The following is a 24,850-nucleotide window of genomic DNA, read 5'->3' as shown; positions in this document are numbered from 1 at the left end:
GCATTAAATATAGCTAAGCTGACACCACTTCGGATAGTTTTTTTTAAGACTTATTTATTTATTTGAAGTCAGAGCTACACAGAGAGAGGAGAGGCAGAGACAGAGACAAATGGCTGCAATGGCCGGAGCTGCATCAATCTGAAGCCAGGAGCCAAGAGATTCCTCCGGGTCTCCCATGCAAGTGCAGGGGCCCAAGGACTTGGGCCATCTTCTACTGCTTTCCCAGGCCATAGCAGAGAGCTGGATCGGAAGTAGAGCAGCCAGGTCTTTAACCGGTGCCCATATGGGATGTCGGCTCTTCAGGCCAGGGCTGTAACCCACTGCGCCAGAGCACCAGCCCCCAGATAGTTTTTATAAATTATCAAAATGAATTTCCTGCTCAAAATACTTAGTTTCTTTTCATTTGTTCTTTTCAATCTGGGTGCATTCAACTACAGAATTCAACTTATTTCAAATAAGCTATTCTCCAATTTTACCTATCTTAATCGTCAAAGTTCTCCTAGCTAAAGGCAACAATCTCTTATCTTTTATAAAAATTTCCTGATGAGACCAACCAGTGCTGATAGATTACCCTCCTGAACGTCTATGACAATAGTTTTGCACATTTATTTGGAAGTTGATTGCATATAGTCTTATGCTATTTTGGATACTGGATCCCTTAACTGTTGTCTGGTTTATCTTAGTGTTTAACTTCTTACATGGTCTTGGTGTCTTTTGCACAAATGGATTTAACTATACTACAGTTAAGGTACTGTATTTGTCCTATTTTGCAGTGACTAATACTTTAAAAATCATAGGTCATACGCATATGTACGGATTGGAGATGAAGAATGCATAGCTTTCTTTCCTTAGTTTACTTATTTGGCTTTAAATGTCATGTAATTAAATCACACAGAAAAGGTGTCTAAAAAGAACTGCTTATTTCCAATATGGAATGGGCTTGCCATTATACTTCATCAATAGTTACAATTAAATTTACTCTGTAAAACTTGTTACAAAAGAGCACTTTTTTGTGTGCCAGAAATTTTATAGGTACACTTTCCTTACTTACACTGGCTTCTTGCCAAGGATATTACACCTTTGAATAAAGAAAGCACATGTTTATAGATTCAATCTTTCCTATGCAAACAGCCAGTTATCTCTTAAAACTTCCCTACTCCATAAGTACTAAACTAATTTTATTTCTAATAATTTAATAGAGATATACATTGGGAATGAAAATGCATAGAGGATATAAGAGAAAAAATAGACGTTGCATGCATCACATATGAAGGTAGCACAGACAACATGGAATTACTTAAACTTGATTCAGTTTTTGTTCTTCAAATAATTTCAGGCAAAGGAGAGTATGTCAATATAATCATTGCTATTGACATCACTCAGACACATTGCATAATATATTAATTGCCTAAAGCTAATTTTCTTAGCTATTCCACTAAACAACAAAGGATGTTATCACCAATTGTCCCATATTTTTTATTTGCAAGACAATCTAGAACAGGAGTAGGAAAACTGTATTCCTATGGGGTAAAACTGAGAAAGATCTGTGGATTTATCTAAGTGGTTGGTGCCAAAACAGGAGAAATGGAGAGAGATAAAAACCAAAGCACTAGGAGAGGTATATAAAGGAACAGAAGTGAAATTAGGATATGGTGCCTAGCAGATGATGAGAAGAATCATTCAACATATCTGGTATCCACATCTTCCTTCATTCCAAGGAAACAGATACTTAGGCTTCATGCAAATACTGCAGAAGGATGAGAAAGTCACAGAAGAGGTTAAATGTGATGAAAAACCGTAGTTCTGTGTTCACGGATTCTTTCATAGTTTCCTATTTACATCTTATTTGAGTGATAGAATTTCAGCTTTTCTTACAGCAACATAAAAAAGACTATGAAAATGTTGCTAATTCCCAAGCAAAGGTCTTTTGGCCAACCTTTCCTAGAGAAGCTTTTGTTCTTTGACATTGCCAGTGAAGCGAGAGACATCATATTATCTGCCAAGCCTGGCAAATAAGGATAAAAATGACAACAAATCAATGCTGCGTCTGAACTAACTTGTTAAAGGCCAGACACAAATACCAAATTACTAATAAAAATACAATAAAGTTCAACACCCACAAAAGCTGGCCCAGCTCTAAGTATAGTAACAAGGCAAAGAGGCCGTTTTCCACTTAATTAGTATTGAATTCTTCCTAGCATCGTATGACTATAATAAAATGCGTGATATTAACTAGACACTAATGTATTTTGGCACATTTTCGTCAGACTGAGAGACCTATGGATGATAAAAAAAATTTATCATCATGGCTATATTACTGAATTAACAATTAAATATTTTTTGGACAATAATTTGCAATTTTGAGTTGTTGGAGGCAAACGTGGACTAAGAAAGGCTCAGAAAAAAAATACTGAAGATTTTAGAAACAATCCTAAACATAATAACAAAAAACTAGCCACAATTCTTTGAAGATGATCATTATTCTCATTTCAGGGTATCTCCTAAATCTGGCCTTTTCCCTCTTTCCTGCAATCATTAGCACAGTCTACACTCAACATTTTCATGGTACTGGTTATTTTGCTGCAATATTCCACCTGCACTGAAGCTCAGCTCCTACAATCTATCATCTGCATTCAAAGATCAGAATCCTTCAATGACATACATGGTTTCAGAGCTGGCCTGAAGACACCTTCTTCCATTATCTCCTAACTTGTGCAGGGTTCAAACTCAACAAAGCTCATAAAGAAGCTACCAATTGCTGAAGGAAACAAATAATTCAAATATAATGTGTTAAGTACTACAAGATGAGGAGTTAAGTTTAAGAAATAATGAAAAAGAAAGCAAAGATAAATAACCTTGACTAGAACAGGGTAGGGTTTTGGAGGGAAGAGGAATACACTATTTGTTATTCTCTATTTTCTCATCTTTTATTGTATTTCTTTTTGTGTGTGTGTCTGTGTGTCTTTGGTCAGGGAATGTTCTATTTGCATAGAAAAGGTGACATTAGTAATGTTTCATTTTAGTTGCTGGTTGTTGCAATCAATTCTACTGCAACTATTGGTTGTTCTCCTTGCCCTTAGTTTTCAATCAGTGCTTTGCATCGTAAGTCACCCAACTATGGGTTCAATATTTTGTGACTAAACAAATCAAGACTCACCTCAAAAATCAACTTCTAGGAATTTTACCCTGGCTTTCCTAGAAAGTGCAGTTGCCTCTTTCTGTTGTCAATTTATTATTTTGTATACATTGCTCATGCAGGCCTTATGCAACTGTGTGTGTGTGTGTGTGTGCATACGCATGTGTGAGTGTACAACAGTGCATGTGTGTGCAGTTAGTCTCCTGTCTTGCTCTGCCTCCCTTTCCTGTGGGCTGCTTGGGTAAGGGATCACTTACTGTGTTGAGTATTCACCCCAGTGCCTTCTGCTGATTCTTTTCCTAACATTGGGCATAACACTTCCTATGTTTTTGGAAAGAAAATTGCTTAAGTTCTCTTTAGGATATGTTAAAAAAAACACATAAAAATTGTATGTCACCATAGGAAGAACAACTGTAGAATCCTTTATTGTCACAAATGAAAAATTATTGAAAATAAACTACCTAAAGTTTTTGCATTCCTTATACTGAGAAACTGTTAAGCTTAAATTGTGCAGTTTTCAAAATAAAGCATATAAAAAATTCTATAAAAGATCTCTTTGTAAAATACTTCATGATAACATCATGAATAGCAAAGTGTAATCTAAGATCAATAATCTTGCCTTTTCTTTTCATAATAGATAATGAGAAAAATATATAAAAATATATCAAGAAATAGACTAAACTCTCTCCAAATCTACTTATTTGTTCTTGCCATATTGACTTTAAACGTGTTTTTATTATGAACAAAGTAAGAGCTTACAAGTGTTAGTCTTTATAATTGGACACTGAAGTATAAGAAACTGAATTTTTCTTTCAGTAGACAGGTTAAATGACAACTGAGCATGGTTTTTGGTAAGAATGATATGTCTTTTCAGCAAATACTAGGTATATAGGCAAATAAGAACTGAAAGGTAAATAAGAAATCAACTATTCACAAAACACTATGAATATGTGAGTATATGTGTATGTGCATATACATATATATATAAATGTACATATAAACAGATGAGTTCCATATGACCTTAATCTGACTTCTCCTATTAATATCTCAAATTAGTGTCTGCAACAATGAATAAACTATATCCAGTTTTCCCTATTTTTATCCATTTTCAAGAAATCTTTAGAAACAAAAATTTTCTAACATCATTCATTATGACAATATTAAAATAATTTATAATTCTCTCACATGTAGAAATATTATCTTTTAAATACTAAAAATTATTTGTGTCAAAAAATAAAAATCTTACCAACATTATCATTTCACTTATTAATACTTCCAGTTGTACTGCTGAGTAATGAAATCACCTGAGAAGTATGCATTTATTTTAATTAGATTAGTTTTATTTCAGTGGGTGATGGGCATTATTATAGTCTCTATGTTTTTGTCAGTAGACTGAATGGAAACAGCAGAAAGAAATGATTCCCAATTACCCACAATTTTCATGTGATCTGAGTTCAAGGCTTTATGCTTATAAGGATTTAACAAGCACTACTTTCTCTTCGCTCTTTTCAAGTTCCATTTCCCCATTTTCTGACTATACCTTTTAAAATTCAGATTTCTAAACCTGTATTAACATTTCCTTGTGGAATACACTTCTCTGGTCTTTCTTTTCTCAGGATTCATGTGACACACATTTATACCTTTGCTATAAAATGAGATCATGACATAAAGGAACAGCCTTTAGAGAGTTTTATTTTTTTTTTAAACTCAGAGAAACAGGGTATGCTCTTGGTTTCCTAATCCAAGCATTTTGTTTATGTTAAAATAACAATCATTTGCATATTTATGGGTATTATAATCCCAGCCTAAAAGAATGAAGTCCATATGGGGGATAGAAAGACATTGACAAAAAAAATCTGTGTGTATGTGTGTGTTTACCTATACTTGCATGTATTTTTATATCTATATAATACATATTACATATATGATATATGAGGGTACTTTTAAAAGTTTGTGGAAGAATTGAATTAAAAGATAAGTTTAATTTGGTTTCAAAATATTTTAGAAATCTATGCATAGTTTTTTGTAATACCCACTTTCCAGGGAACTTCGGAAGACCTCATGTAGGCATGGATTCCACAACTGTCTTCAATCCAAACAAACTTGTCTTAATTTCATTTCCCATGAACTTTCTGAAGTACCCTCGTGTGTGAGTGTGTGAGTGTGTGTGTGCATAACCTATTAAGATGAAAACACAAATGACATCTTTGGAAGGAAGCAAATAGAGAGTTGCAGTTAGGAAAATGAATCTGGACACCTCAAATATACAGAACAAAGAGAATAGGGAGAAAAAAATTTAGCCTGTACATGTTGTCTTTATTTCTATTGAGAAAGAACAAAAAACATTATCCATTTAAACTGAAATATTTTAATATCTAAATAGTTCTTAATAAAGAAAACCTATGAGAGAAAACTGCCTTTATTCTGTATTTCAGGGTTCAATAAAGGCTTAGTCAAAATAAAGTGACCTGGAAAATATAAGAAAGAGATTTAGAATTATTAAAATAGAAAAATACATTGAGCATGTTTCTTTCCATTTTCTTTTGTTGCTGTTGTCTTGGAAATAAAAACAAAAATCATGTCTTGTGTTTAAAATCAATTAACACTTAAATTTTATAGCAGACAACACACTAACTCTTGAGAGATGTTTGGGAAAGAATAAGGAAACTGGTCACATTTAAAGGCCCTCAAAGGGAATTTTCTCACTTAAAAAGGTTTTGTTATAGGGTGTACATTGGCTTAAACCTCTTTGATTGTTCTGGCCCCTAAATTCCCATCAGAGCTGATGATTAAAGTTCTACCCACTGGCCAGGTCCCTACAATTATCCCATTGTGACAGCCCTCTACAGCGGCGCCCTGCTATGGCCAGGCATCAAGTCATTAGGGAACGGCACAAGATGATGAAGCAGGTTATTTTAATTCCCTTTTCAGCATCTCAGGAGTGGCTCTTTAGTTCACAGAGCTGTGGGTACTTGCTTTCAAACTAACAAGCAATATTATAAATGGAAGCTGCATTATCATGATTGCAGGCAACCTCAGGCACTTGAAGGCCAAGGATGCTCAGTCCTCAATACGTGCTGGTTTTGTATTTATCAGCTAAAACACAGAAAGACCATGCCAATACGAAAGGAGAGAAAAATGCAGCGAACGGGGTGGGAAGAAAGCAAAGAAACAGTAACTGAACACAGTGCAAAAATGAATGAGAAAGAGGTATGCGGCCTTGGCCATTTTGTTGGTATGTTGGTATGAATATGCTTACCCATTTTCTTGCTGTTCTACCGCATAGTGTTCTAGTTCTGTGCCAGGAAGGGGCTGAACTGGGGGAGGAGGTAGAGGCACATTGGCCCAGGCAGATCCATTGTTTTTCTGTGGTTTAGAAGAGTTTTTATTTTTCTTCTTTTTTCCACCTTTTCCACCTGAAAGTAAGAGTGCATTTACTCGGAGATGCCAACAATCAGAAGAAACAGAGTAAATCAGATGGGAAGATGTATTTATGTTTTCCCAACACCAGAATCAGTGTGTTCGAGTTGGTAAAAGCTATAAACAATGAAATGATATAATCAGAAGAACATTTTTATAAATCACTCAAATTGATATTGTTTCTTTCTCGCTGCATTAACTGCAGGCCTGAATAAACCAAAAATATGGCTGCTGAATCAAAAGCACATTTATTGATTTATTTGTGTCTGCTGTCTCCACGTTTTCATTGTTAGACGAAATAATGGTCCATAACAAATTCTTTTAAATGTCAGATTTTAGTGCGTTTATAATGCTCTTTTGCATAATCTCTCTCAGTGGAAAATGCAGTGTCTAAGGATACAGCCTAAACTGTTCCATTAGAATTTACTCAATTTAATTAATCCAAGAGAGTAACATTTTTCTCTCAAAAGTCACTGATAAAAATCAATCAACAACAATCTTGAGAATACCTGCAAATATTTCACAATGATATTTTTCTTAGACTTGTGAACTAATGAGTGGCACAATTATCTTGGCATATAGTCAGTACAGTTCCCAGCTCTTTTTAGCATAACATTTTGTAAAATTCCAAAAAGGAGGAAAGTTAATGGAAATACAATAATTAGTCTCACTACTACTTGTAATACAAATGAATCCATGCGCAAAGCATTAGCAGAAATTAAGTCAGCAGTCTGTAAGCCATATCTGGGGCAAACATGGAACTTAATGAAATATAAAAATAAAATTGATCCTTTATGCAGCTTTGAATATTTTACTCTTCCAAAATTAAGCAGATGATACTTCTTCATAAAAAGGGGTTAACAGGAATGAGTACTTCTTGAATGAACCTAAGTGACTTCTGCCACTTCCAACATGGACTATAGCTGTCTCTGCCCAAACCATCGTACTGGCCCCTTGTTCTTCATCTTTCTGGAACTAAAAGCTGTGAGCAGAAGATACTTGTAGCAAGCCTTTCAAGTCATATAAATATCAATGCGTTCCACTCATTCCTTCTTTCTACTATCACTAATCTGCATTAGGCAAATCAAAAGATTAGATAATTTACAACTAGTATATTTGAGTGTTAGAAGTGACAAAAATTGTTAAACGAGACATGTACAGCATGGCCCATAATGGAACTGTTATGCTTTCTCTAGAGCATGCACAAATTCATACATATTACAAGAGCATCCCTGCAAACCACTGCTTTCACCTTTCCTCTCACCGCTTATCTCTGGGAAAAGGAAAGTTATAAAAAGGCAGGACAGGAGATATCTTCTGCATAGGTTAGGGCTTGATCTTTGGGTATGAAGACTAGCTCCCCTTTTGGCAAGTGGCTCAACAAAAATTCCCTCAATTTCTATACGTGGAAGATATCAAATTAATACTTCCTTGAGTTAGTGCGGGAATTTTAAGAAATATTGCTTAGGTGTTCGCGATGTACAGAATGCTCAGTAAATGCCAATCATTGTTGTTCTTGCCTGCCGCTTTTATCTTAGAGCAAACCCAGCTTCTGTAGTTTTCACAGTCTTTCTCCATTCCCAACTTCTTCTCTATGCCTAGTGAGTATTCCAGAGATGGTGTGACTGTCAGAATAACAAATTTGATTGAACTGAATTCAAGTCTGTGACTTTTCTTTCAAGTAGATGAAACTAAATCCTTTGTTTCCTAATGACTCACCAAACATCATAAACAAGGACTGTCTGAGTTTCTTCTCCTACAGCATCAGAATAACCTATTTCTGCTTTCTTAGTTGTACCTTCTTTGTTTCTTGTATATTTACATGTGTATAAGTCTTTACACTCATCATAACTCTTTTAGAAATGTGATCACCACCAGAGTTGAGTGACAGAAACTGGAAAGCTCTTAGATCTCCATTTTATAGATGAGGTACTGAGGTTCTTTCTGTGTCTTCTGTGGTGCATATTCATCCAGTGGGAGAGAGAACTCGGAATTGAGAATGCAGTGCCTTTACTGAAAATTACTTTTTCTAGAGCTCTCAGTGAAAACCTTCCCTAAGTCCAAGAAATAGATTCATGATCAACTCTTCCAATTAACATTCTGAAAAATGTATTTTCAAAACAGAGCTGATTCACACAGGGAATCTGTAAGGGTTTTCCATTCAACAGCCATTTTTCCCTCTTTCATTGACATTTCTGTTCTCTCATTGTGGGCACTCAGGGTAGGATTATCATAGCATAAAAATTGCTAGTACACTGAGTATCAAACAATTGTAGGACTTTTTATAAACAAATTACAATATAAAATATATAAGGTCATTCAAAAGTTTCCCTAAATCATTAAGCTAGTTTAATCAACCTATATGTCTCCTCTAAGCCATGAGCTAAGTGATGGGCTCTTAGCATGATGGAAAACAGGAGACACAATCTAAGGCAACTCAACTCTGTATTAGAGAACTACAAATTAAGTGAAATCACCACAGTCCGATGTTGCCAGTTGCAACCAAAGAGAGAACTGCCTCTAATATTTTTTTTAATATTTTAACTGACACATAAAAATTGTAGATATTTATGGGGCACCATGTAATGTTTCATACATGTATACCTTGTGTAATGCCCAAATCAGAGGAATCGTATCTATTTCCTCAAACATTTTTCACTTATTTATAGGGAAAACATTCAAAATCCTTTCTTCTAGGCTTTATTTATTTTTATTTTTTTTTATTTTTTTTTTATTTTTTTATTTTTTATTTTTTTGACAGGCAGAGTGGACAGTGAGAGAGAGAGACAGAGAGAAAGGTCTTCCTTTGCCGTTGGTTCACCCTCCAATGGCCGCCGCGGCCGGCGCGCTGCGGCCGGCGCACCGCGCTGATCCGATGGCAGGAGCCAGGAGCCAGGTGCTTCTCCTGGTCTCCCATGGGGTGCAGGGCCCAAGCACCTGGGCCATCCTCCACTGCACTCCCTGGCCACAGCAGAGGGCTGGCCTGGAAGAGGAGCAACAGAATCCGGCGCCCCGACCGGGACTAGAACCCGGTGTGCCGGCGCCGCTAGGCGGAGGATTAGCCTAGTGAGCCGCGGCGCCGGCCTAGGCTTTATTTAAAAAATGTACTATTGTCACTATAATTACACATTATGCAAGAGAACACCAGAACTTCTTTCTACTATCTAACTTATTAGCCATTCATCAGCCCTTACCTCCCTTCCCCATGTATTTTGATGACTTGAAAACATACTTGACTCCTTTCTTTTCAGCTCAAAATGGAAATATTTGGATCTTGTTTAAATCTAGCAAATCACTTCCAATTAAAGAAAATTAGGAAAAATTTGCTTGAATATTTAACATATAGTCTACTATTGAAAAGCACTGGTATATTAAGATACAGTCATTGTTATCAGATTTGTTATCTAGCTATATAATATTTACAGATAAAATTATCATTGTAGATACCATTTTAAAACAAGTTTTATTTTATATGTTTTAGTGGTTGGATTTGTAGGATTTATAACAGACGTGCATAGAACCTATATAATGAATAAATCATAAAAGCAATTCAAAGAAGTTGAAAAATGCAAACAATTCCTAAGCATCCTATTTATCATTGTGATTAAGTGAAATTGATTACATTGATATACTAAATTAAGAAAATCTGTAACACTATATAATTAGTTATCCATAGGGCAGTTGTATCTTAAGTTTGAGCCACAAGAAGCATATTTTTGATTGTAAGAATAAAACAAAAGCTCCGCAATTATAAACTCTATTGGGTCATATTAAAAAGGGAGTAATCACTTCACTCTCATGGATTGAAGAATGATTTCTATCACCAACTTAAGTAATTTTTATTCAAATGTAGATGAACTAGTTAATATAATGCATGTATATATGTCACTCAGGAGATTAATAGATTCAAAAAGCAGCAACTGCTATTGTGAGCAATGTTCTATTCACAATTACTCAAAAATAACTTTTAAAATGGCGTGTCAATCAACACATATTTAATGACAGATTCACAGGTCTTCTGTAAACCATTGATTATAGCATATAGATTTTTGATATATTCTTGAGACTTTACGTATCTTTAATGAAATAAGAAGGAAGTCAAGGACAAATTAGTTTTTAATTATTCAGAAAAATCATGGGAGTTATTACAAATAAATGGCAGTAAAATTGACATATAAGGTCATTAAAAAAAGTTCCCTATATGATAAAGCCAGATTAAATTCATAACAAGTGTTTAAAGTTTCCTGGATTCTATAATGTATCCCTACCAATAGGCAAGGAGAGTGACTGACTCATTTTGAAGGGAAGACAGAGCATTAACATTTCAGTCTTAGAGGGTTCTATCTCCTGAGGAAAAGCAATTTGGTAAATGTTACCCTAATGATGTAAAAAAAAATTAACTCATTATGGACTTGATGCCAGGTAGCCTGTGACATGTCACATTTAACACACTCTAATCTTTTGCTGGGAACCTGAAATTAAAGAAAAGAGCATACAATGAATCTGAACACATTAGTAATCAGTCACAGAATTAATTAGAAATATTCAGATAAAGTCCTCTATGGCTGGTGATTATTCCAGTGTCAATGTTATGATTGGAAGGTAGAGCAAGTCTACTACAGTTACCTTATTTTACAGGCAGCAGTTTTGAGCAAGGAAGATGTCACTGACACTCATTACAACAGGTGTACATTTCTGTCCAGTAACATTCTGCACATGTACTTTATAGTATGTATGTTATAGATTATCACTTATATGATATACCTCAAATATATATTAAAATTTACAGCATAAGATAATGATCAATATCAAAGTTTACAGGGATTTTACTGGCTATTAAATATTGATAGCAATTCCCTATGTTAATAATCCTGTTTAGTGCATTATTATGCCATTCAATGTAAACTAAATTCTATTACATGATATTTTGGATAGATGGTTAAAAAATAGGAAGGATCCTAATATTATGAGTAGTCCCTAATTCACTTTCATTTCAGTACCTATAACATGGAACTGACTTTCATGTAAGATGTCATTATAAAGTTCTCTTGACTCTTACGTAGGTTCAAGGCAGATCAGACTCATCTGCTCTTTAATCAAGAGTACTCAGAAAAGAGAATATTTTTCTTTAAAGACATCCTTGTACAGTAAAAAGGTGACAGTGATTTTTATTCCCTCTACTGCCACCTCGCCAGAGCATGATTTAATTAGGATAAAGTACTATCTTCATTTGAAAGATAAATGCCTGACATAGAGTTGTGATTCTGCACTTCTTCATGACGATTAGGAACACAGGTCATATGCTGGTGACAAACAAATAGTTCTCCTTACTGTGATGAGACCAACCTGAGAGACTGCCACTCCTTTCTGAGCTGTTGTGAGAGCTGGTGGTGCTGAAATCCTGTGACTGGTTGTGTGGCATTCTATTAGACAATCCCTCAGCCAATCGGTAGTCAGGGATGTAAAGTAAGGCTAAGGGTTAAAGGGCAGAGGTCATAGTGGTATTATGTGATTAGTTCACAGCACAAGCCCATGCAGAACATGCAGTTAGCAACTCAGAAGCAGATGTCGGGGAGAGTGGAGGAATGTTTTTGTCTATCCTGTCCTAATGGAATTAGAGATGGATTGCTGGTCATCATATTGGAAAAGAGCTAAAGGAATGAAACCGATAGGTGTTGGTGTGTGATGGTGGCAGTGGTGGCTGAAGACGGTGGTGGTGGTGGTGGTGGTGGTGGTAGGGATTGTTCAAGGTACTGAATACATGCTGGTGTATCTTTTTTTAGTTTAGGAAGTAAACCTGGTAATGAATCACATAGTCAAACAACAGACACCAACTTCTATCTCATGCACAAATGATATGAAAACAACTCCGCAGGAACACAAGGACCTGACTCACCATTGTTACCTTTGTTCTGATCAGGCAGAGAATAACCAAATCCCATCAGATCTGTTTTTTGCTGAATGGAGCTTTTCCATTGTGGATCAGGCAGATCAACAGCCAGTTCATGTATGCTGTTAGAATGCAAGATCTGTGTCGTGGCATATGGGGTAGCCTGTGTTATTTGGCTGGAACTGTTGTAAGTGGTTTTGGTCGTGAAGTCAATGCTGCTATAAATGGCTCCATCTGAGAGCATTGTTGCTGTTTTATCCCCTTGGCCTGGAACTGGTGGCAGCACATCTGTGGGGAACATAGGGGAATGAAACAATTTAATGATGCACAGGAAGCCCCAAACTATCAGGACTGAGGATGAAAAATACATGTGTCATGCAGCACGTTTGCATTTCCGCTGAAACGGGCTTCATGAGCCAATGAAGGGTAGATGATATACAACCGTCGCCAAGCTATCAGCTCGGTGACAGGCAGGCCTACAGCTCGCCCTTCATGTCTCACTGCTTAACGTACCCCATCCCCCATTTGCTCCAACCACGAATGGGAAGTTTGGGATATTTCACTACTGCAAAATGCATTCAGGTGTTCATTCTGTTTCAGAAGCAACAAAAGTGCTAGCGTTTCCCGGAAACAGTGATAAAAGAAGCTCTACAACTCAGAGATGAAAACATCTCTTTTCAATTTACCCCAAAACACATGGACTGCTACTGCTGAATAGTTGCAAAGATTTCCAAAAGTACTCTATCCTGACTAGAACGTACATTTTTTTGAAGTTTTAACTTGCTGTTCATATGATCTGATGTCATAGCTCCAGACAGGGAAAACAACTAATGGTAGAAAACATTTTTTTTCTTGGATAACAAAGGAAAATTTTCATGAATAAGTCATTTTCACAATACGGCAGGATTTAACTATAGAAAAAGCAATCTGAGTGGTCGGTGAGTTTAATTTATGCTATCAACTCTTAGAAGTGGAGAATTATAGTTTCACGTTGTAATACAGCAAGAGTAAAATTAAACTTCAGGAACAACAGTGAATATAAATCAGTCCATTTATCATTTTGGTATGCTGAATTATCTTTACACGATACTTTATAATTCAGATCTGCCACCTTTCTCCTGAGCTCTTACTTTCTCTTTTCAGAATAAAGCTACTAAGTGAATCTAAAAAGGAAATCACTAGATAACACTATTTTCAATCCTGTAGAGTTAAGTGACACTAATTATAGTACATCCCTTAATCATATATGTTCTAAAACCGCACTTCATGGGACTTAAGGTCATCTAACTACTTGACTTCATTAGAAAAAATTTTCAACTACCTTAAAACTTTTAGATTTGATGATACTCAGTAGCATCTGAAAGATTCACACAAACTATTGGTTTTGCATTTTCATCTTATAAAAGCTAAAATTTGTCTTCTTTAGCAACAGTTACAGGAAATTTATGTTTTGTACACTGTATAATTTCAATCTTTCTGATGGTTTTGAAGAATCGTAATTTGCTTCACAATTAAGTGGATACGTATTCTGTTGAAATAAATATTTTACACACATATCATTTTGATTGTTAAACATATCCAAATTTATAACATTTCAGCAGGTTGAAAGCAGGTGAACTTGCTTTTGGAGTTCAGCATTTCACAACTACCTTCTTGCTCATTTTGCTTTTAAGTATAAAATAATTATAAAATTTGATGTAGAACAAGCATATTTCACTTTCCAGTGTAAGTATCACTTTTGTTCTTAAAATATTTATTACTTATTACGTTAAGATTGGACAAAATAGATCCCTCACTCTGGGTAAGTTTTCAGACTTCTCTTTTTGACATTTCCACCAATTTTTTTGATGATGAATAAATAGTAACTAGAAATGATTTTCCAACTTGGATCCCAGTTTCAGATCCTTTGAATCTGAGGATTCCAAAGCTTTAGTTTGAGATTGTAAAATACTTTAGCTGCAAGCTTTTGCATAAAATAGTTGTGTGCTCAAATGATAAATTATAGAGTAAAATGGTTCAAGAATGTAACTCCACATAGTACTACTCTAAAAAGCCAAAGCTAGTATGGCTCTGGAAGGCAAATCTCTCTCTCCCTGCTGCATTAAATTATAGACAGTTTTCAAATCCAAGTGCTTTATACTGATTTGGGGGCTACCCATTTTCTTCAAATATTATTTGATCACTCCCACATTTTCAAAAACTAAACTGAATTATATCCAAAAATTGAAATATTGGAAGATTATGCATGAATATTTGGATGTGGAGGAAAGTTCTTCAGCATCAGATGGTTTGGAACTCTGGGCAGCTTTCCTGTCAGAAGGCTGGACCTGAATAGGTGCTGCCATCTTTAGGCAGAATTTTCTATTTTCCATCTCTCCCAGTCCTAATTCCCCATCTAATGCTGTAGGCTGGCTGACTGAGGCTTACTAACACTGGTGTTTGAAACCTCGCAATTATAGAAACACTACACTCTAGCCGGAATTACTGACTCATTCGGTCAGTAATTGTCAGCCCCTTGGTTACCCTTACTCTTCTGCATTTATTATTTTTGACCTCATACAGTTATTTTTATGAATAGTTGCCTTCTTCACTGAATTATAAATTACTTGAGGACAGGAGTATACGGCATTTATGTCTGCATTTTCCATAATTCCTCACCTGATCTTGCAAAGAGAGTAAGCACTCGTTGATTGGTTACATGAGTTTGTTACAGTTGGCATTGGCAAATCATGATATAATAATTAATAAATTTATCGTTCAAATACAATTTTCATTGTATCCAGACATGCATTTGGTATTCTACTCTTAAAGGGAAAATGTCAGGATATGTGGTTCTAATTGGATATGGTTGCACAGTTACCGTGTTAATTCATCTTTGAGCACAGAGGAGCCTAGGCTTGGAAAGCCGATCTGCATCCTGCACCTAGATCTCAAGTTATTCTTCTTGATAAACTTTAGTTTCTTGACTTTTAAAATGGAAACAATTATCGATGTCACACAAAATTATGCAAAGGAAATCTTGCAAAAAATTTTGACAATATTTCTGGAAAATAGTAAATGCTTAAAAGCCCATGAGAGTATTTCAGGCATGGAAAGCCAAGACACTCTGGGAAAAAAAAAAAAAAATGAAAGATCTCCGCGAGTGAGATCCCAGTGGAAAGAACGGGTCATCAAAGAAGGAGGTACCTTTCTCTGAAGGGAGGAGAGAACTTCCACTTTGACCATGGCCTTGTCTAAATATGATCAGAGTCAATGAACTCAGGGGGCTTCCATAGCCTTGGCAGCTCATGACAAGAGCCTAGGGTGATTACTGAGGCCATAAACAAGAGTGTCAATTTGTTAAGTCAACAGCAGGAGTCACTGTGCACTTACTCCTCATGTAGGATCTCTGTCCTTAGTGTGCTGTACATTGAGATTTAATGCTATAACTAGCACTCAAACATTATTTTTCACTTTATGTTTCTGTGTGGGAGCAAACTGTTGAAATCTTTACTTAATGTATGCTAAACTGATCTTCTGTATATAAAGAGAAATGAAAATGAATCTTGATGTGAATGGAAGGGGAGAGGAGTGGGAAAGGGGAGGGTTGCGGGTGGGAGGGACGTTATGGGGGGGAAGCCATTGTAATCCATAAGCTGTACTTTGGAAATCTATATTCATTAAATAAAAGTTTTTTAAAAATGGCAATAACACTGAACAGAGATATAATAAGCTGTGCAAAGATTTTGTGCTGGCCTTCATGTTCATCCGTGAACTATTTCATGTCATGAAACTGAGGTAGAAATAGGAGAAAAAATATTTGCAAATTTACGAAAAGTATCCTCGGTTTAAATTACACCAAGACATTTTGGATGTTAATGTAGCCACTAAAAAAACTTTTTAAAAAAAGATTTTTTTCATCTTTGGGCATTTCTTTCTTGATATAAAGATAAAACAATGTGCTATTCTGACACAACAGATCAAAACAGCAGCTAGTCCTTGATTGGTAAAAGCTTTGGGGACTGAATTGTTTTTGGCAAAATCGGGACGTGTGCCTTGGGAGGGGCATTTTCTTTCTCGGAGAAGAGAGGCTCGGCTACAGAAATCCACTATGCTTGAGTGCCAGCCTACATGTGCTCCAAGTGCGGTGACTCCAGGGAGGCTACCGTTCAGAGTTTCTGGGCAAATGAAAAATCCTACCCGAGGTGTGCAGGTTTGCAGAGGGAACGGGAAGATACGGAGTCATATAACTTATTTTCTTTTTTTTTTTTTTTTTTTTTTTTTTTTTTTTTTTTTTTTTTTTTTGACAGGCAGAGTGGACAGTGAGAGAGAGAGACAGAGAGAGAAAGGTCTTCCTTTGCCGCTGGTTCACCCTCCAATGGCCGCCGCTGCAGCCGGCGCACCGCGCTGATCCTGGCAGGAGCCAGGAGCCAGGTGCTTTTTCCTGGTCTCCCATGGGGTGCAGGGCCCAAGCACCTGGGCCATCCTCCACTGCACTCCCTGGCCATAGCAGAGAGCTGGCCTGGAAGAGGGGCAACCGGGACAGAATCCGGCGCCCCAACCGGGACTAGAACCCGGTGTGCCGGCGCCGCAAGGTGGAGGATTAGCCTATTGAGCCACGGCGCCGGCTCATATAACTTATTTTCTAGTCTCTCACTTACCCCACTATGCCTACTGAGCACTGATTGCATGTCCCACTCTGCTGAACCTGCAGAGTCATCTATTTAATCCTATTACACACCTACAAGCTAGGGATGGTTATTGTCTATACTTTACTTGGAGAAGAGGAAGGAGTTCTTCTTATAGTTGGTTTTGATAAAATGCAGACTTACGCAATATTAGTAACTCTACTATTTGAAATACCACATTTATTATATTTAAATGTATTGGTAATCCACTCTTAAGGAGATAGTGCCAGTATCCATAATTATTTTTCTAAGTCAATATGGTTATACCCAGATACATATGAAACCCCTACCCTGAGGCTTACATCAGTCTCTGAATGGTTTAGCATTGCCCTGGTTTTCCTGAGTTAACTCGAGAAATTGTAAAATCTTCCAGTGAGATGATCCAAATTTGCTGGGATTATATCCCTGTCCTAATTAGCCCAGTTTTCTCCTCTTACTCTGTTCTCTACCTAGCAGCAGACTGGATGACCTAAACATTACATGGATTCCAGCATTCTCCTCTTAAGGATTACCCTTTCAACAAAGTTTAAACTGTTTTTGTGACTTAGAATGTCCTCTGGTATCCATATATCTGTATTTTTTTTACCACCTCTGTGGCCTGTACTTTATGTTTGAACCATTAGGAAATTCATCCATTACTCAAATAGCTCAATGTCTCTCTTATTCCTGGACTTTAAAATATGGTAATTTCTTCTCCACAAACTTTTTCATATTTCAATTAATTTCTATTTCCCCTTCAGACATCCACATAATTCTTCCTTCATAGAGCTCTGTGACTCCCAATGGTAGCCTTTTTGGCAAGGCAGTGCAAGTCCTTTCACTATCTCTTCCATCGTTGAATGATGGAAAATTAAGATGAACCTGCCAAGCCAACCAAGGGCGTGAGACTGTCCTTCTCTGCCCATCCTTCTCTAATCCCATCTCATTCCCACTACCTGGATGCAATAGTGGGTCAGTGGGCTGTGGTAGTTATTTACAGTGGGTCCAAATTCATCTCCTTATAAAATCCTATCAAGAAGATTACAACAGCCAATTTTGGAAGTTTTCGCATGTCAGCTGTTTATTATTATTTTTCATTTGGGATACCAGTTGTCAATTATAGAAGTATAAAACGATCTCTCCCAACTTGTGGTCATACTGACCAGGCTATCTTTTCCTTACATGACGTAGTACATGAGAACAAGGATCATTTCTTCATATAACATAATTATATTACACTTTTATGTCTGCCATATTACTAGGCACAGAGGAGGTGCTCAATAAGTATTTGTTGAGTGATAACATAGAGATGTGAAATGTCTAGATCAAAAGTATAAGCCCTAATTTTAGCAACAGAGTTCTTGATCTCAGTAACCCTGTACTAGTATTGCAGAAAACAAAATGTACCATGAATTGTTATCTTCTTATATGGTAATCACTTCTTTAAGAACTTGGTTTCACTCAAGGTAATATCAAGACAGTATTTCCATATTAAAACACTTAGCAAATGTGTAGCACTTTAGTACCTGTGCTTCATGAACTTTAAATATGGGAGAAAATATTCTTTAATATATATAACCATAAATACATACATTTAAATAGAGGAGAGTAAAAACACAGCATTTTGAAAACCAACATAGCTTACCTCCACGGCCAAAATTCCCAATTTCGTTTGCGCCACTGTTGCTGTTGTTTACTGGCAAGCTTGTGGCCGGCCATGAATCAGCAAGCCACGGATAACTGGGATCACCAGCATTTAGAAGACCTGGACGGCTAAGACAGAAATTAGAAGGAAATCAACATATTGAACTCAACACAAGTTTTTGATACCTGGCTCTTGCCCTAAAACAGGTTAAGGCATTTAAGAAGATTTTAATTGACTTCAAATTAAAATGTGTAAGCTCCCAAGAATTAAGGAACTTCAGCAGTTCATTAAGGCTTTATATAGATCAACTGTCAGTGGAAGCACAGAGACCTTGTTTAGGATTCTGCCGAAAGCCCAAGGAGTTCAGTTGTTTGCCCTGAAATTGGAGGGAATCAGTTACATAGTAGCACTTATGGGGTGATGATAAACTGGTGTCCCAAGGGAACAACTGCTCAGAGTGACTTTTCAGGATCCGCCATTTCCAGGACTTTGGACGATTCCTTCCTTAATTCCTGAGGCCCCCATATGAATCTGTCCCCACTAGGTGGTAGCCCTTGTTGTGAGCTCTCATGCTTAAATCAGAGGCAAGGGACTTCAGGGAAATCAATGGACACTACATATACTGTTCCATCAATAGAACATCTCCAAGTTCTCTACATTGCAAAATATCAAGAGTGTCTTAATTGGTTTTTTGTTTTTTTGGTTTTTTTTGACAGGCAGAGTGGACAGTGAGAGAGAGAGAGACAGAGAGAAAGGTCTTCCTTTTGCCGTTGGTTCACCCTCCAATGGACACCGCGGCTGGCGCACCGCGCTAATCCGATGGCAGGAGCCAGGTACTTATCCTGGTCTCCCATGGGGTGCAGGACCCAAGCACTTGGGCCATTCTCCACTGCACTCCCAGGCCACAGCAGAGAGCTGGCCTGGAAGAGGGGCAACCGGGACAGAATCCGGCGCCCCGACCAGGACTAGAACCCGGTGTGCCAGCGCCGCAAGGCAGAGGATTAGCCTAGTGAGCCACGGTGCTGGCCTTAATTGGTTTTCTTAAAAGTAATAAAAGATCCACTGTGATCAGATCCGAAATGTGAGTATACTGCACAGGGGAAACTGCTGCCCCATCATATTTAATAAAAAAAACTTCTCCTTTAATATAAAAGATGAGATCTGATACTTTTCCAGATTATTAGCATATTTACAAAGAAATACAACATCTATAATCATTGTACTTTTTATTTATTTATTTTTGGTAAACCCCTTCTGGTACAATCCCTAAGAGAAACATGTGTTTCTATGGTAACTGCAATAAGGGGATCCGACTGTTTTCTTGCTACAATCACTAGCTCTCATTAGACTTAATCTCTTTTTGCTAAAATATTGATTAAATGGGAGATTGGAAGTTATTACCGCAGCCTAATTACAATCTCCATATTGGCAAAGAGAAAATAGATGAGGATATATGGGTTTGTTATCAGCTTTTATCAATTTCAATTGAGTATCCAAAGTTGTGGAATCCAGTCCTATCAATCCACAGCCTATTCATCATCCATGAATCATTTACTTTGTGATCGATTATGTGTAATTGTTCACTCACAGCAATTTAGTGAGAGCCAATAAGGAGTCTTAAACAACAGCAACTTCATTTGCTAATGTCTAATTAATGCAATAAACATCCTGCTAACAAATGAACACATTCCTTGTGATATTTACTACTAATTTCTTCAGGGGCATCTGGGAGATATGAAACATCTGGATTTGATTCCTCTAAAGTGCACAACAGATAGATCACTAAACCTCATGGTAAGTCATTTAATTCCTCCTAGAATTCTCAGACTTATAAGTGATCGTTTATTACAGTAATAGCCTCTTACTATAGAATTTCCACAGTCCCAAGTAAACATAAAAATTTAAAAAAATCTCCTTAACCTACCTTCCATTGCTCATTAGTCCTCCATCTCCTCTTTGAAATGTAACTGTTAAAAAAAAAGACAGACACACACGTAGTCAATATTAATTACAATTAATAACAGCTACATATTGGACTTAGTCTTGAACTGAGGCCTCTGGGAATTTTAACAAAATATAATTAACATAATTGTACAGAGAGCAACAAGCAGTGATTTGACTCAGGGTAAAGCCATTACTTACTCCAACATTAGGAGGCTATTTTAAGATTCTTCAACTCAAATGCATGGTTAAGTTAAAGTGGCAATTTGTTTTTAGATGTATAATACGGTTACAAGTACTATATATGTATAGAGGTATTAGAAGATCGACATAACCTTAATGTGTAATTATCAAATCAACATGTTGATTCTTGACACACACTATCTTAATTAGAAGGCATCAGGCATAATGCACATAACTGAAATTGGAAAAGGGGAGTTCAAGCAGGTACTGTGCTTCCAATGAACAAGGGAAACAGATACTTACTGATTACATATTTCTCACCATCACAGATCCTTTCAGACTCTTATAAGCACAATGAGTTGAATAGTAATAATTACAATAGACATGAGCTATAATTAATAGAGAATAAGGTACTCATAAAAATTAAATTTTCAAATACTTGATACTGGGCATTGTATAATTGTATGTGATGATTGCAAAGCTCAACTCTTTCTAAAACTATGGAACTTATTAGCAACACTAACAAACATCTAGTTAGACCCATGGTCAGTGAATCCACTCCGAAGGCCAATAGTTTCCATTCCACAAAGCCAATAACGTGAAACTAGATTTCAAGGATTGGCCAAAGAACCTATATAGCAGGTCCATTATCCTTTATCCATACCTTTGCAGCTAAATGTATTTGGACTTCAAAATGACTCCTATAAGATAAAGGTAATACACTTTACACACGACATACAGGGTCTGAGTGAGAAGATTTTATTGAGAATTATTTAGTATTTCTGTAATGAAATGTGAACATTTGCGATTACTGGGATAAAGTCTATAAGTAGCTTCATTTAAGTTTGGATCAGATTTTGTTACTAAATTACTTACCCAGAAAATATGGAAAAGAAATTTATTTGGAAGTTCATAGATGCCAAAATGGCAGTGAACTTGTAGTTCTGACCAAAATTAACATGTATTAGATAAACTAATGCCTAGGGATGAAAAAATTATGTACCATTTTCACAACTGTGAAGCCAAACACCCTATCTTTGGAAGATACTAATTGTATTTACTATGACTTTTTTATCAGATGAGTAAGGGAAAAAAATAAATGGTTTATTAATTGATTCATATTTTATATAAACTGAGGGTACATCCCTACTTAACATGCATAGTTAGTACTCTTTAAGTGAATGACTCCATAATCCTTCTGTTTCTCAAGTTTGGGCTGTCAAATATATACACTCTAAATTTTGTAAATTTTCAAATCAATTCTCCTGTTCATTGTGTAAGACCATCTAATACATTAACTCTATATCATAATAGGCAATATGATTCCATTTCTGAGGTCTATCAGGGCTTTCAGCAACGTCTTGTTAGTACCCAAAATATATTGCCCCAGTCAGCATTTCAGGTAGCATCCCAAATGAATTGTAAAACAACCCTGACATAATCTTTGCAGTTGTCTGGGGCTTGTTCCAGATAACTCCTTACAGCATCTGGAAAAATACTGATCCCTAAAGGCTCACAAGTGCTGGGAATCTAGGATCAGCACTGTATCTGTACCACATTATACCCCTTCAATAAAATCCCTCAACAGAAAAGCATTAATCTGAAACAATTAATGAAAAGAATTGAGCACTGGCAGTATTAAACAAAGGCCTTATTAGGGGACACATACATACACACAATGTAAAAACACTATAGCTAATTAGCTTTCCATCTGATGTGACTTTCTGGTTATGTGGTTTTTTTAATGGACTATCAAGTAAGTGTTTTAGTCTGTTAAGAGAGAGTTCAGAGGATGCTGATGCTGTGAATATCATTGTGAATATGCAAATTAGCAGGCTCAGATGGGCTACACCTCAAAATGTGTTGTTTAGTAGATGTGTGAAGAACTAAACCATTCTCTTTCACTTAAATGCTCCTTTTTCCCTACTCAAACTTTATGTCACTGCCAAAGCAATGAATAACATCAAAAGAAAAGAGCACCAGTACAGCAGAGGTAGAAAAATTGAGTTGTACAAAACATTTGCAAAGTAACCAAAGGCAAAGTCTCCATAAAATATAAAATTTCAAGTACTAGGATGTTACTGAAAACCTTATAAAAAAAAAGTCTCATTTACTAAGGCTGATTTGTAGACATGTTGGAATACAGGACATGTGGTACAGTCCATATTTGTCTATTAAGAATTGAATGTGATGAGTAAAAGAATTTAAATTACAAAGCTTTTAATATTTGTGGGGAGCAATTCGGACTAGACTAAGTTACTGGAATTAAGACTTATTCTATGCATCTGCTCTCCCACAATATGGCGCTGGGAGAGAAGAAAACAGCTTTTACACAGCTGCCTCCAGTTCAACCAATAAACTGTAGGACTTGCTCCTGATTGGAGGAGAGCAGCGTACTCGGCGTGTGGGCAGCCGAGTTGGGATTGGCGGAGGAGGACTATAAAGGAGGAGAGAGACGGCATGCACCAGGAACATCTATGGGGAACATCTAAGGGAACCCGTGCAGCCCCCGAGAGAACCGGCCGGCGGTGTGCCGCTCCCCTGCGGAAGTGGGGAATGCGGCCAGGGGGAACTGCCCTTCCACGGAGGTGGAAGGGATAGTAGCCAACCCGGGAAGAACCAGCAGCAAACCCGGGGAGGGCCGAGCAGATGAAAGAACAGCGCAGGGTCCTGTGTCGTTCCTCCACGAAGATGGGGAGCGACATAATGGTGCCGTGACTCGGATAGGAAACCTAGCTCGGATAGGAAACTTAGGACGGATAGCAAACTTAGGAGGGAAGAAACGGGAAGAAGTGGAAAATTACCGGAGAGAGAGACTAGCGAAGAGCCTAGGGGAAAGCCGGACGAGAAAGGTGCCGGAAGAAGCTATTGAAAGCCTAGGCATAGACTTGGATATGGACTGTGGGAAAGAAGTTAGGATTTGAAAGCGAAAGTGAAAGCTTTCATAGACTCGGATGCGGACTATGGCGGGGAAGCTAGGAGATTGAAAGCGAAAGTGAAACCTGGAGGAGGCTTGGACTCAGATATGGACTGTGGGAAAGAAGTTAGGATTTAAAGTGAAAGCAAGAAGAAACTTAGACTCAGATACGGACTGCAGGTTAAAAGTGAAAGTGAAACCTATAAGAAACTTAGACTCGGATACGGACTGTGGGGAGAGGCCAGGAGAAATGAGGGAGGAATATTGTTGGAAGAAAACTTAGGGAAACACACCGGGTAGAGAAAAATGTTAGGGAGGATGAAGCCGCGAGTGCAGGCCAAGCCATCTTGGAATTCTTCAAGTCACCCTGGGGAGCAAGAGGCGAAGATCTGGAACCAGAGGCAGAGACGTGGGCCGCCAGGATTCGCCAGGTTAGTCCGGGGAACTTGGACTGAATGCCGGTAGTGGCGGAAACATTCGCGGAAGCCGCCGCGTGCAGAGAGAGCACGGGGCGTGAATAGATAGGGAACGGGGCTGGCGTAGGCCGTGGTTCAGACGCGAAAGGGTTAAGCGTGGAGACCGCGGAGCGCTTGAAGCCGAGCCGCGCAAAGCCGGGAAGCTGCGCAGATGAGAGAGGCGCAGGCTGAAGCGGCTCAGCCGGGAAGCCGCCGAGAAGTAGCCTCGGGGCGGGCAGCGGGAAGCTGCGGGGATAAGAGAAACATAAGTTTGGAAGTGGAGTGAGAGAAATGGGAATGTTGGCAGACAGAAGTAAAATGGGAGAAATAGGAATGCCCGGAGATAGAGAAATAGAGAAATAGAAAGGCCCCCCTCAACATGGCAATGAGAAAGCTTGGATTCGGTCTGCCCAATTAGTGAGGCGATGAGAACCTGCGGCGGCTAGCAGCTTATGCGCCGCAGGTCACCGAAGACAGGCACGAATTAACATCAATAAGGCCTCCCCACAATACTACAATGTGAGAGCTTGGATTCGGTCTGCCTGATTAAGGCGGTAAGCGCCAGCAAGCAGCTCGACCAGAGTATAAGCTGCAGGTCACCGAAGATAGGCACGAAC

General features: G+C 37.6%; 1 protein-coding gene across 29 annotated transcripts in view; it reads right to left on the bottom strand.

The window, feature by feature from the left end:
• ROBO2 (roundabout guidance receptor 2) overlaps positions 1–24,850 on the bottom strand; it is a 1,427,252-nt gene that overhangs the window by 31,632 nt on the left and 1,370,770 nt on the right. For 16 of the 29 annotated variants that reach the window (XM_070071922.1, XM_051859424.2, XM_070071925.1 and 13 more), the window contains 5 exons: positions 20,662–20,704; positions 18,738–18,865; positions 12,453–12,734; positions 11,903–12,028; positions 6,396–6,552 (listed from right to left, as the gene is read on the bottom strand). In XM_070071922.1, coding sequence (XP_069928023.1) covers positions 6,396–6,552; positions 11,903–12,028; positions 12,453–12,734; positions 18,738–18,865; positions 20,662–20,704 — 736 coding nt within the window. The remainder of the gene's footprint in view (positions 1–6,395; positions 6,553–11,902; positions 12,029–12,452; positions 12,735–18,737; positions 18,866–20,661; positions 20,705–24,850) is intronic. The other 13 variants (XM_051859427.2, XM_051859431.2, XM_051859434.2 and 10 more) reach the window with 3 other exon arrangements.

The sequence above is a fragment of the Oryctolagus cuniculus genome, chromosome 4, assembly GCF_964237555.1.
Source record: "Oryctolagus cuniculus chromosome 4, mOryCun1.1, whole genome shotgun sequence".
NCBI classification, from domain to species: Eukaryota; Metazoa; Chordata; class Mammalia; order Lagomorpha; family Leporidae; genus Oryctolagus; species Oryctolagus cuniculus.
Note: the sequence above shows the minus strand (reverse complement) of the source record. Positions and strands in the feature narration are given on the sequence as shown.